The following is a 14,370-nucleotide window of genomic DNA, read 5'->3' as shown; positions in this document are numbered from 1 at the left end:
AGGAGGGGCCTCAGACCCCCGTGTGCTGCCAGCAGTCTGCTTATCAGCCACACTAGAAAGGGAAACTACCTCATTGGCCTCCCTCCCCCTCCTGCCTGGCGATATATAACAATGAATGTTCAGATGAAAAAATAGAAGAACTTAGCTCAGGCAGGGTTTCATTCCAAAAATCATCAAGTCTCTTTAAACGCTGTCCTCGCTTGCCCAGCCCCGCCGACGTTTCGCTACAACGGCTGCGTCAGGACGGTGGACTCTCGGCTGATTTCACTAGCTCACAAAGGCAAAGACAGCGACCGCGGTTTACAAAAAAGAAGAACTGGACATACAGCGAAAAAACAATGAAGTCTTTGAGTACATGAATATTTGTACAGAGTGTGGTAACATTCTAGATGCGGGTTTACAATAAAAAGTAAGTCGAGGCGATTTACAATAGGAAGAGCAGGTCATACAGTGTGGGAATAAGCAGCAAAGACTTTAGGAATTCTTGGTCAATAGGAAGTAGATCGAGGCGATTTACAATAAGAAGGGATAGGTCATACAGTGAGGGATAAGCAGTGAAGACTTTAGGAATTCTTGGTCACAAATCGGTTGAACAGGTTGGTTTTAATAAGTTTTAATAAGTTTTCTGAAGTTGAGGTAGGTTGAGGAGTGCATGATGATGATGCTTAACCAGTCGTTCTGTAGACTTGCTTGGAAGGAATCTTTTGTATCAACAGGTTTTTATTGTAGGGTGGCTAAACATGCGTATTCTGCGTGTAGGCCTGGTGGAGCAGTCTAGTTTAAAGTGGGAGACCAGGTACAGAGGGGCCAAACTGAGAATGGATTTGAAACAGAGACGGGTGAATTTGAACAATACTCTTGCCTCCAGGGGCAACCAGTGGAGTTTTTGGTAGTAGGGGGTTATGTGATCCCATTTCTTTAGGCCGAAAATCAGTCGCACAGCTGAGAGTTTTGTATGATTCGGAGTCTTTGAATGGTTTTCTTGAGAGACCCCAGATAAATAATATTGCAATAGTCGAGTAGGTTTAAGATGGAGGATTGCACCAGTAAACGGAATGATGTTGTGTTGAAGTACTTTCTGATGGTTCTTAGTTTCCATAGTGTCAAGAAGCCTTTTCTGATTAGTAGCTCTGAGTGTATATCTAGAGTGAGATAGCGGTCCAGTGTCACTCCCAGGATTTTTATGGTATCAACAATAGGGAAGTTCTGTCTATTCAGGGTTATTGTAGTATCTTTGATTTTGTCATTTGGGCTTGCCAGGAAGAATTTGGTTTTTTCGGGATTCAGCTTCAGTTTGAATTCTGTCATCCATATTTCGATTTGTTTTAGAGTTAGTACTAGATGAATCTTCGTCTCAGGGGTCAAGCTTGTTAGGGGCAGGACTATGATGATGTCATCGGCGTAAATGTAGAATTTGATTTTTAATTTTTGCAGTAGATTTGCCAATGGGGCTAGGTAAATGTTGAACAGAGTGGGGGATGGGGGGAACCCTGTGGGACACCGCATGGGTTTACCCAGCTGGAGGATTGGATATTGCCACTATAGACTCGGTACGATCATTTAGTCAAGAAGCCTTGGAACCATTTAATACTTTGCCTGAGAGACCAATTGTCTCCAGGCAGTCAATTAGGATGGTGTGATCGACTAAGTCAAAGGCACTGCTTAAGTCTAGTTGAAGGATTAGTGCACTAGAACCTTGGCTGAATAGGTTCAGGAGGGAATTCAGTAATGAAGCAATAACCGTTTCCGTGCTGAACCCGGATCGAAAGCCTGATTGGTTGTCGTGAAGTATGTTGAATTTGTCCAGGCGAGTTACTAAATCCTGGTTTACCAAGCCTTCCATCAGCTTTACAAAAAAGGAAATGTTTGTGATGGGCCTGTAGTTAGATGTCGGCTTGATAGATTCCTTGGGGTTTTTTACAATCGGTGTGATCAGTATGTGACCTAACTCCTCGGGAAATGTACCCGACAGTAGTAGGGAGGAGAGCCAATCGTATAACGAGGCTTTGAAGGGGACTGGAGCAGCTTTCATGATGTTTGGTGGGCAGCTGTCTAATCTGCAGTATGAGTCGACATATTTTGAGAAGAGTTTGCTGAAGTGATTCCAGGTAGGGATAGAGAAGTTATTCCAGTACATGTCTACTCTGGGATCGTTTGTGTGTTGGACGACTGGGTAGTTCAGATGGTTGGATGTGGAGGGTGGTAGGTTGGATCTAAGGATATTGATTTTGTTGTTGAAGAATTCAGTCAGTGCATCTAATGAAGGTGAGGAGTCTGTGGTGTGGTGTGAAAAGGCCTGTATATCGTAGAGATTATTAACTATTTAAATAGGTTCTTGGTGTTGGTGTTGGGATAGTCTATTTTTTTTGCGTAGAAATTTGTGCGTTTTGTAGTTATGAGATTTTTGTATTCTTTCAGTTTTAGTCTCCAGTTTGTTCTTTCTATGTTATCACCAGATTTCAGCCATTGTCTTTCCAGTTTTCGTAATTCTCGTTTCACTGTTCCTAGCTCGGCGTCGAACCATCCATCTAGGTTTTGGTTTCTCATTCTTCTTAGTTTGATGGGGGCCATCTTATTAAGAATCTGTGTGCTTGTATTGGTCCAGGTGTCTATAGATGGGAAGTGTGAGTCTGGTGAGATATCGTAATGTGACCAGAATTCCACTGGGTTTACCAGGCCTTTGGTGGCTGTCATTTTCCTAATCCGTTTTTTCTCCAGGGGTTTGGCTGAGGAGGGTTTGGTTTGCCAGTTGAATTGGAAATTGCATAGATGGTGGTCCGATCATAGGGTGTCGGTCCAAGTGGTTTGGTGCCAGAGCATTATGGGATGGGCTGGGGCTTTAGAAGAAAAGGTAACTAGATCTAGTTGATGTCCTTTTAGATGAGTTCTTTCGGGGGGTGGCACAAGGAAGTCGAGAGAAGTGATAAAGGAGAGTAACTCTTTGGTGTCTGCCTGCTCTACCTGCTCTAGGTGGATGTTCAGGTCACCAGTCAGTAGGTTGTAGGGGCTAGCAGTTGAGTTTGTGAGAAGGAATTTGAAGAAGGTGTCCTTGGCAGTGGACCATTTCTTGGGAGGAATGTAAAATAGCGTGATGATTAAGGCCTCTTCTAATTTGTCTGACAAGAGTTTGCAGGAAAGGATTTCCATGTCCACTGAGGAATTCGAAGCTATGATGGTGAATTTGTATGTATCTTTTACAATGATGGCAAGTCCTCCCCCTCTTCCCCTGCTTCTGGGTAGAGAAGTGATTTGGGAGGCACTCGCGTATGATGATGTCATTGTCAGCAATCAGACCATGTTTCTGTTAAAATGACGAAGTCTGGGTTGGTCTCCTCGAGCCAGTCTTTGACCAGTTGAGACTTATTCCTAATGGATCTGATATTAAGGTAAAAACATTGGACCTTTTGAAAGTGGGGGGAGTCAGTTATTGCTGAGATGGAGACTTTCCTCAGCTTTCGCTGGTGTTTACGGTGAGGTCTATTAGGTTTACGTGAGGGGGTAAGACCGGGATTTGAAAAGGGCCCTTTTCGGAACAGCTATGGATGAATCGGGGGGCAGGTCTCTGGGGTTCTAAGATGGTGTGACGAGGTCTAGTGAGGATTGGGATTGGTGTAGAGTAAAGGGCATCGGCTAAACTGTTTATGTAGCAGGACCAGTAAAACATGAGAAATAGTATTAAATGTTGATTTACAGAAGCCATTATGTTGTGAGACAGTAATTGGATAGACAGCAGAATCTTATCAATTATCCTGTCGATTGGTTAGACATACAGGTATTTGACTAAATTTATCAGTCAGTTGGCTAAACATGCAGCTTAGAGAAAAAGTACATGTAAATACTTATACATGCAGATACCTATACGTGCAGATACTTATCAGTCTTCAGTCAATGGGCTCGTGAGTAGGCCTTCCAAGATAGGACAGACTGGTGGTGCAGGGTTGACAAGTCTGGTGCTGATGGGAGATGGAGGCGGAGGTGGGGTAGTTGCCGCTTCTGAGGATAGGCCGCCAGGGAAAGGATTTAATTGCAGGGGGGAAGATGTTGAGATGTGAAGGATAGTCTCCTTTGGCTCCGCTCTGTCGCTTCGCGAAGGCACGTGCAAAGGCACGCGCCTTTGCCGTGCGCCTTAGCAGGCGCGCCAAACGGCTGCACGCCGTTCCTGCAGTTCAATTTAATGCTCCCGCAGGTCGGGAGGGGCGGAGCTGGCTCGCACACCCTGCTGGGGGGGCAGTTTGGGTGGAGGCTCCGTGGAGGAGCAGGACCCAGTCGCTGGAAGCTGCCGATTGCAGGTGGGGGAGCCCGAAACGAGGCGCTGTGGAGGAGCCGGCCGCAGTTGCTGAACGCAGCCGATTGGACTTAAGAGACTGGGATTGTTCTCCCTTGAGAAAAGGAGACTGCGAGGGGATATAATCGAGACTTTCAAAATACTGAAAGGAATCGACAAAATAGAGCAGGAAAAAAAATTATTTACAATGTCCAATGTGACAGGACAAGAGGACATGGACTGCAGCTAAGGGGGGACAAGTCCAGGACAAATATCAGGACGTTCTGCTTCACGCAACGAGTGGTGGATATCTGGAATGCTCTCCCAGAGGAGGTTATTGCGGAATCCACCGTTCTAGGATTTAAAAGCAAACTAGATGCACATCTCCTTACGAGAGTCATAGAGGGATATGGGTGACTAAAATTACACCAGATGTACACCTGGCTGGGCCTCCGTGTGTACGGATTGCTGGACTTGATGGACCGAAGGTCTGATCCGGAGATGGCAGTTCTTATGTTCTTATGTGACTAAAATGGTTAAGGGGCTGGAGGAGTTGCCATACAGTGAGAGATTAGAGAAACTGGGCCTCTTCTCTCTTGAAAAGAGGAGACTGAAGAGGGGACATGATCGAAACATTCAAGATAATGAAGGAATAGACTTAGTAGATAAAGACAGGTTGCTCACCCTCTCCAAGGTAGAGAGAACGAGAGGGCACTCTCTAAAGTTAAAAGGGATAGATTCCGTACAAACATAAGGAAGTTCTTCTTCACCCAGAGAGTGGTAGAAACTTGGAACGTTCTTCCGGAGTCTGTTATAGGGAAAAACACCCTCTAGGGTTTCAAGACAAAATTAGTTCCTGCTGAACCAGAACGTACGCAGGTAAGGCTAGTCTCAGTCAGGACACTGGCCTTTGACCTAAGGGCCACCGCGTGAACGGACTGCTGGGCACAATGGACCACTGGTCTGACCCAGCAGCGGCAATTCTTATGTTCTTAATATTATTCTGCCCCCAGAAGGCTTACAATTTAAGTTTGTACCTTTGGTAATGGAGGATTAAGTGACATCCCCAAGATCACAAGGACCATTATTGGGATTTGAACCTGATTCTTGGCCCATTACTGTAACCCAGTGCTTGCCAAATAAGTCCTGGAGTAGCCCCTCGCCAGTCAGGTTTTCAGGATATCCACGATGAATATGCATGAACTTGATTTGCATGCGCGGCCTCCATTTTATGCACATTTCTGTCATACATAGTCATTGCGGACATCCTGAAAACCTGACTGGCGAGGGGCTATTCCAGGATTGTCTTGGACAACACTGCTCTAACCATTAACCTACATTTTGACTTTCCCATGTGTCATTTTTTATTGCCTTTTTCTGAATCTGTCCTAGTTCCACTTATTCTTTTTGAGATAGGTGACCAGAACTAGCATACAGTGGTCACGATGTAGTCATAGTATGGACTCGGGGAAATGCCATAATGATTCTCAGTTTTGTTCCCTTTTAATCCATAACATTTAATTTGTTTTGCTGTGAGCTGCAGGACACTGACCTCAAAATTTCAACGTACTTTTTCACAATGATTCCAAGATGTTTATAGGATGGTGGTTTCTATTGCAGAGCCCGGCATTGTGTATCTCTAATTTATTTTCTTGATTTCTTTTATTATTATCGTATATACTCGAATATAAACCAGGATTTGGGGGCCAAAAATGGGGGTCCCAGTTTATATTCCGGTCAGCGTCCCCCTCCCAGAATTATTGCAGGCCACCACCAGGTTCTGCACCCTGTAATGGTGGACATGACAATGAAGCTGATGGCACAGTGCGCAGCGGCCGCTAAGAAGGCAAACAGAATGCTAGGCATAATCAAGAAGGGTATTAACAACCAGAATGAAAGAAGTTATCCTGCCATTGTATCGGGCGATGGTGCGTCCACATCTGGAGTACTGCGTCCAGTATTGGTCGCCGTACCTTAAGAAGAACATGGCATTACTCGAGAGGGTTCAGAGGAGAGCGACGTGTCTGATAAAGGGGATGGAAAACCTTCCATACGCTGAGAGATTGGAGAAACTGGGTCTCTTTTCCCTGGAGAAGAGGAGACTTAGAGGGGATATGATAGAGACTTACAAGATCATGAAGGGCATAGAGAGAGTAGAGAGGGACAGATTCTTCAAACTTTCGAAAACTACAAGAACGAGAGGGCATTCGGAACAGTTGAAAGGGGACAGATTCAAAACGAATGCTAGGAAGTTTTTCTTTACCCAACGTGTGGTGGACACCTGGAATGCGCTTCCAGAGAGCGTAACAGGGCAGAGTACAGTACTGGGGTTCAAGAAAGGATTGGACAATTTCCTGCTGGAAAAGGGGATAGAGAGGTATAGATAGAGGATTACTGCACAGGTCCTGGCCCTTTTGGGCCGCCGCGTGAGTAGACTGCTGGGCACGATGGACCTCAGGTCTGACCCAGCAGAGACATTGCTTATGTTCTTATGTCCCTCCTCCCTGCCCTGTCCTATTACCTCCTCTGCTGATCCCTGGTGGTCCAGAGGTGCAGCGGGCAGGAGCGAGCTTTCTGTGCTCCTGCCCCGCTGCTAACCTAGTCAGTGGTGGCTGCCGTGAGATTGGGTTTCTTCAGCCGGGAGCCAGTCAAGAAGCCACTCAGTGCCAAGCAGCAGCACCAAAGCACGCTCCTGCTCGGTGCCACTCAGTGGCTGAAGAAACCTGATCTCACAGCAGCTACCACCGACCAGGTTAGAGCGGGGCAGTAGCGCAGAAAGCTCATTTCTGCCCACTGCACCTCTGGACGACCAGGGATCAGCAGGGCAGGTACGAGGATAGGGCAGGGAGGGGGGATAGGGTGCAGAGCCTTACAGGGGAGGGAGGGATGGAAGGAAGGGGGTTAGGTGCACAGCCTGACAGGGAGGGAGAGAGGGAAGGGGCTGGGTACAATGCCTGACAGGGGAGGGAGGGAAGGGGGCTGGGTGCAGTGCCTCACGGGGCAGGGCACTTGAATATTAAGCTGCCCGACATATTTAAGTCAACCATTTTCCCCCTTTTTGTGGGGGGAAATGGGGGGGTCTCAACTTATATTCAGATCAACTTATATTCAAGTATATACAGTATGTAGCCTAATAAACAAAGGTACCAAAAATTCAGGTTCATGAATAATTACATAGTTGGATTTTTGACACTTATATGCACACACACGCACGCACACACATGCTGATATTCTAATCATTTATGCACATACAGTATTTGGTGTGTAAATGTTGGAACCCACTTTGTAGAATTTGCCCCTTAGAAATGAAGGATCACCAAATTATATAATCCTTTCAGAAAGAAATCTTCTATAGAATATTGCACCATTCTTCCTGCTTTAGTACAGGGTCCATTTCTGAGCTTCCTGATAACAGGAATTCAGCTTATATTATTTATTTAAAACATTTCTAGCCCTCCTGTTCCTAGGCGGGTTACAACAAAACATACATAAAAATCACTAAACAATACAAACTCGACCCCATACTATCATCAAAATATGAGTACAAAACAACAAAAACATCAAGAGAAAACTGCCTGAATAAATAAGAAAGTTTTTAGCAAAAAATATGGAACGCTTCGTCCCCAGTATTCATTTTTAACAGGTAATAACATCAACAAGGTAGGAAATACTGTACGATGTAATTGGGGGAAGGACGAACTATAGCAAAGGTTTGAATTCTGAAGTTTCCCGTGGGTGACCTTACTCACTGTGTTTTGTTTTTGGGTGGTTTTTTTTACAGGATGTGGCTGACTTTGAATGGGTTATGTGGTTCACCACATTCAGGAACTACATTATTTTCGTTCTTTCAGGACACGTCTTATTTGCCAAGATTTTCTCCATGCTCATACCTCGGGTAAGTGCAGTGGTCTCAAACTCAAACCCTTTGCAGGGCCACATTTTGGATTTGTAGGTACTTGGAGGGCCTCAGAAAAAATAGTTGCAGAAATTTAAAAGCAGCCTAAAATGCTTTCTCTTTAAAGACGCCTATAACTGAATTTTTTTTTTTACACAAGTACATACTTCCACACTACTTACCTTTTCCCCCTTTCCTATTGTATTTTCCTTTTTATGTATTCTTTCTAAGAAATTGTAGTTCTTCCCTTTTTTCCCCAATGTTCTCTGGCCATAAGTATGTATGATTAGTTGGTGTATGTCTAATTATTTAAAATGTTTGTCTACCAGCTATTTTAAATTATTATGTACAATGCTTTGTACCTTTTGGTTAAGCATTTAATCAAAATTTAAATAAACTATGAAACTATGGGCTCCTTTTATCAAGCTGCGCTAACAGGGTTAGCGCGTCGGACATTCAATCACGCGCTATCCCCCGCGGCAAGCAAAAAAAACTAACGCCTCGTCAATGGAGGCGTTAGCGACTAGCGCGGCAGGCGGTTTAACGCGTAGTATTCCGCGCATTAAAACCCTACTGCCCCTTGATAAAAGGACCCCTATGTCTTATTAAAGAAATGACAATTTTGCATGAGGTGAAACTCTTTATTGTTTATAAATCTTTCCTTTTCACTATGTCTTAATAATAATATTTGTAATTTATAGCTAAAGAGACATATCAAGAAACTGTTTTATTTTACTGTTGTGATTATGATGAACATATCGAGGGCCTCAAAATAGTACCTGGCGGGCCAAAATTTGAGACCACTGGGAAAGTGTGACTATTCTGCTGCCTTTGCTTCAAATATACTACATTGTATTTGGCCTGAACAGTCTGTATATGCAATCCTATTTATCGCAAGATCTCAAACACCCGAGGCACTACTTATGTAATTTTTCGTGCTCTTACAGGGGTTGGATATTCATCATCAGTCTTTGCGTGAATATTATTCTTATTTACTACGGGCATAATAGTTTTTTGTATTGCATCTATATGGTGAGCTAATGTATTTAAAAAGAGCACTTATCTTTTTCGGCATGAAAAATTACATAAGTAGTGCTTTGGGTGTTTGAGGTCTTGCAATAAATAGGATTGCATATACAGACTGTTCAGACCAAGTACAATTTAAATTAGTTGAACAATCTGATTTTCCTTCTTGTGGTTTCAAATATACTACAGCCAGCAAATTTACTGCAATACTTCTCTGAATTGAAGAGCTCTAAGGAAATGGATGTATCCAATTCAGTGTCTTCCAACTTTTTCAAGCCCCCAGGCACATCCAAATTAACAAAAATATTGTGTGATCCATCTGTCTCCACTGCACAGGCATGGAGAGGTGTGATGGCCCCGGTATCGGTGCAACATTTTCCTTTTTTTCTTTCTATCTCTTTCCGTGTCTGACAATGACGCAACTTCCTGTTTCCGCCCAGGTGGATTGCGGCAGAGGCAGACACAGAAAGCAGGAAGGTGAGTCGCGGGTGACGTAGCTGAATCACTGCCGAGACTGGCAGTTTTTTCAGCTTCACGGAAGGTAAATGGCCATTGGACAGGAGAGAAGACTGGGAACATGCTGGGCCACGGGGACTACCTAGAGCCTTGGCACCGGGCCATGAGAAGGGAAGTTCCCAGACTATGACTCCCAGGCCGGGAACACCCCCTTCATGGCTTGCACCTGGGGGAACATTACTAAAAATATTTTTTTACATTGGGGGTGGGGTGTCAAAAATTATGGCAGGGGTGTCAAAAAACAATGGGCCCTGGGTGTCACATAGCCTAGGTATGCCACTGGGTAAGACCTCCTTTGGCTGAACCCATGCTGATTCTGTCCCATTAAATCATGTTTGTTTACATGTTCTACAATTTTATTTTATTTTATTTTTTTTTAGGGAAAATGATTTTGTTTTCAATATAGTGATTGAAATGTGTCAGTTTTTGTTTTTTTTTTTATAATTCTTTATTCATTTTCAAAAATTACATTAAGTGTTAATATTTTCATTCACAGTAACAATAAATACATCACTTATAAACAATCATTGGTATATTACATAGATTCTTATCCCTACCCCTCGCCCATCCCTCCCAACCATATACTCCATTATTGTATGATATATGTAATAATAAAATACCCCCCTCCCTACCTCATAAACTGATAAACATAAGGGAAATAATTTTACTTAATCCTGACAATATTTTGTTAATGGTTTCCACACATCCTGAAATTTCTTAAAATATCCCTTTTGGAAAAACCTTAATAATCATTATAGTATGGAGTTTCTTTGTTTTCAGACAGACTTCTTGGGTCACCAGGCCGCCCAGTGGTATAAATTATTAAATGGATTTACTAAGAAGAAATTAAAAACTTTGGATATTTGGAGCATTGAGATTAAGCATGAAATTACTGCATCTCAATGGCCACGAATTTGGTCTTGGAGGATGAAATGTACGGTGTCAGCATCTATGAGACAAACTTGGTTTTTTCTGTTGCATAGAGCGTTATGGACCCCTGTTAGGTTGCAAAAATTAGATAGTTCTTTGTCTTATAGATGCTGGCATTGTCATTTAGAAGCAGGAACTTTAGATCATTTATTGTTTCATTGCCCATATGTTATGAATTTTTGGAAATCAATTTGGGACCAAATTAATAATTTATTAGAGAACCCAGTGGCATTATCCTATGATACTGTGATATTTGGTATGGATATGAGAGCAAAAAGTCAGATTTCTGCGAATAACAATAAATTATTACTAATAATGACAGGGGTTGCCATTCAACAAATCACATATAATTGGAAAGACTGGAGGAGATTAAATTATAACTTTTGGTGGAATTCTTTATGCTATATCTATAAAATGGAAAGATTTACAATTTTATTTTTATAATTATGTCCACTATTTTGCCCGGCACTAAGGTCAGGCTTAGTGATCTGTAATGCCCCAGATCTCCCATGGAACCCTTTTTAAAAATTGGCGTATCATTGGCCAACCTCCAGTCTTCAGGCACTAGATACAAATTCAGCGACACCACTGATAGTGTGAGTAACCGAAGGAAAGACCTAGCAAAGCTTGAAGAATGGTCTGAAATTTGGCAGCTAAGATTTAATGCTAAAAAATGCAAGGTCTTGAATTTCGGCTACAAAAACCCAAGGAAACAGTATATTTAAGGGAGTGAAGAACTTTTGTGCTTGAAAGAGGAGCTGGACTTGGGTGTGATGATCTTAAGGTGGCCAAACAGGTTGAAAAGGTAACAGTGAAAGCTAGGAGTGTACTAGGGCGCATAGGAGATATTGCTGTCCCTGTATAAGACTCTGGTGAGACCTCATTTAGAATATTGTGTACAATTCTGGAGGCCACACCTTCAAAACGATATAAACAGGATGGAATCGAACCAGAGGAAGGCTATGAAAATGGCTGATAATCTTCATCATAAGGCATATGGGGACAGACTTAAAGATTGTAATATGTATACTTTTCAAGGAAGGGTGGGAGAGAGGAGATATGATAGAGATGTTTAAATACCAAGTGGCATAAATGCACATGAGGTAAGTCTCTTTAATTTGAAAGGAAGCTACAAAATGAGAGGGCACAGGATGAAATTAAGAGGTGATAGCCTCGGGAGGAATTTAAGAAAATACTTTTTTTTACACAAATGGTGGTAGATGCGTGGAATAGTCTCCTGGTAGGGGTGGTGGGGACATGGGACAGGCACATGAGATCTCTTAGGGAGAGGAGGAGATCATAGATGCAGTGGATGGACAGACTGGATGGGCCATTTTCCTTTATCTGCCATCATGTTTCTGTTTTTTTTCTTTTTTCTATATACTGGACAGAGAAACCAGTAAAATATCCATCGAGGTAACTGAGGAATGGACCTACCCAGAGACAAAGAAAAAAGGGAACGAATAGGCTTAAGGAAGAGGAGTTGAAATATTCCACCAATATTCACAAATTGAATAGGCTTAAAAAAATAGGGGGGGGAAGAAAGGCTGGGTTGATTTGTTTCAACTTGGGACAGAAAAGAGGCACCTGAAAAAGACCATATTTCCACAATATGCATTTATGAAGCCACAGCAGCTTCTCCATGCCAGCTATACCCCAAACTTTGTGCAACCTAAAGCATTGAGAGGGCATCGTAGAGTTTTTCCATTCTTGCGCAATGCAAAATGTGGCAGCAAAAAGCAATTGTCTAACAAAATCTAAGTGTTCAGAATTAGCAAGGTGGCTTTTCCACTACTACTAATCATTTCTATAGCGCTATTAGATGTACACAATGCTGTACGCGTTATATGTAGGCACCTTCTCTGTCCCTAGTGGGCTCACAATCTTTAAGTTTTTTGTACCTGGGACGATGGAGGGTTACGTGACTTGCCCAGGATCACGAGGAGCTGCAGTGGGAATCGAACCTGGTTTGCCAGGATCAAAGCCTTTTGCACTACCCGTTCGTCTACTCCTCCATTAATAAAATGAAAGTGGGATCAAATGGAATTGCATATTTTTTCATTAAAATAGGTGGGTGCATACGTAGGGTCAGATGCTATAAATGGTGCTGAAATCTGGGCCTTGGAAGATTGGTGCTAACCAGTGGCATAGGGAGGGTGAGAAGTGCCCGGGGTGGTGGCACCCCTCCCTTGCCCTCTTCTCCACCCCTTCCTGCCGTGCTTATGCTGCTTCCCATCCCTTGTACCTCTGCCACATTCCTAGCACGCGCAGCAACCCCCAACCTTCTGTCATGCCAGCGTCTGCTCTTCCTCTGATGTCGCTTCCTAGGCAAGGGTCCAGGAAGTGACATCAGAGGAAGAGCTGATGTTGGTAAGACAGCAGGTCGGGGGTTGCTGCTCATGCCAGGAACGTTACAGAGGTACGGGGTAAGGGAAGCGGAGCATGGGCGGCAGTGGGGGGGGAGAGGAGGCTGGGTGCCTGTACCCTCACCAACTTAGCACACGGTGCCCCCACCCCCACCTCCTTACTACGCCACTGATGCTAACTGCAATTCTGTGAAGGGCGCGCTTAGTCAGATATCTATACCCACTATAATCTCCCCAACCCTGAAATGTCCTGTCTAAATTAGATTGTAAGCTCTTCTGAGCAGGGATTGTCTATTGTGTGTTAGAATGTACAGCGCTGCATATGTCTTTCAGTGCTATAGAAATAATAAATAGTAGTAGGTCTGATTTCTGTACCCAACTCTGGGTGCCAGACTTATGCCTGCTGCAATGTGGAGTAATGCCCAGCACCCAAGCTTGGTGCAAGACCCCTTATTCCATTTTCTCAGTGTGCTCCTGACCCGCCCATGCCCCTTTTTTTGAGTTGCGTGTTGTGGAATAGCGTGCAGGCTGATGCGCACCTAAACCCAAATTATTGCCAACTAACGTCAACAATTAATAACATCAATTAACTTATGTTAATTGGCTTACTAAACAGTTTATTTGCAAGCGCATCTTTGATCTGCGCTGACATTTCATCACCAAAATTAGGACATTACGGGGCTCATAATCAAAACTTAAACACATTCTAAAAACCTGCCCAAGTTGTTACTTGGTCATCCTAAAAGACAGTTGTCCAAGTGCCAAAAATTGAAATGGCTATTTGGACGTATCCAGGGACTATATATGCCTCTAAATCCCGCTGTGCGCCCAGAACTGAAAGGGGCGTTTCTGGAGGAGTGATGAGGGTGGGATGTGGGCCGACTTAGACTTAGTCATCCTACAGGGATAATCAAATGTTTGACGAGACTTCCTAGGTAAAACTTATACGTTGTGAATTAGACGATGTAAAAGCAGGTTTAAGTGCCAAAAAGGTATCCAAAGTGACCAGATAACCACTGCAGGGATAAAGTAAATACCCACACACACTCCCCCCATGTCTCACCACTATTACAAAATGCTCACTGGCTGCCTATATCATACAGGATTACTTACAAAATAGCCCTCCTAGTCTTTAAGACATTAAAAACTAATACACCCGCATTTATTGATAAACTCTTGATTCCATATAGTTCGACCAGAGTTCTCAGATCATCTTCTCAGTCTACCCTATATGTTCCTTCATTAAAAATCATCGGAACTCGCCGTGCTTCAATCTTCTCTGTTACTGCCCCAATGATATGGAACTCTCTCCCTTTGTACTTAAGATTAGAACAAGATTTGCAATTATTCAAAAAGAACTTAAAGTGTCTTCT

The 14,370-nt window shown here is 43.3% G+C and overlaps 1 protein-coding gene across 2 annotated transcripts in view; it reads left to right on the top strand.

Moving 5' to 3' along the window:
- Positions 1-14,370, top strand: part of HHATL (hedgehog acyltransferase like) — an 89,783-nt gene that overhangs the window by 35,066 nt on the left and 40,347 nt on the right. For both annotated transcript variants that reach the window (XM_033931790.1, XM_033931791.1), the window contains exon 4: positions 8,046-8,159. In XM_033931790.1, coding sequence (XP_033787681.1) covers positions 8,046-8,159 — 114 coding nt within the window. The remainder of the gene's footprint in view (positions 1-8,045; positions 8,160-14,370) is intronic.

The sequence above is a fragment of the Geotrypetes seraphini genome, chromosome 2, assembly GCF_902459505.1.
Source record: "Geotrypetes seraphini chromosome 2, aGeoSer1.1, whole genome shotgun sequence".
NCBI classification, from domain to species: Eukaryota; Metazoa; Chordata; class Amphibia; order Gymnophiona; family Dermophiidae; genus Geotrypetes; species Geotrypetes seraphini.
Note: the sequence above shows the minus strand (reverse complement) of the source record. Positions and strands in the feature narration are given on the sequence as shown.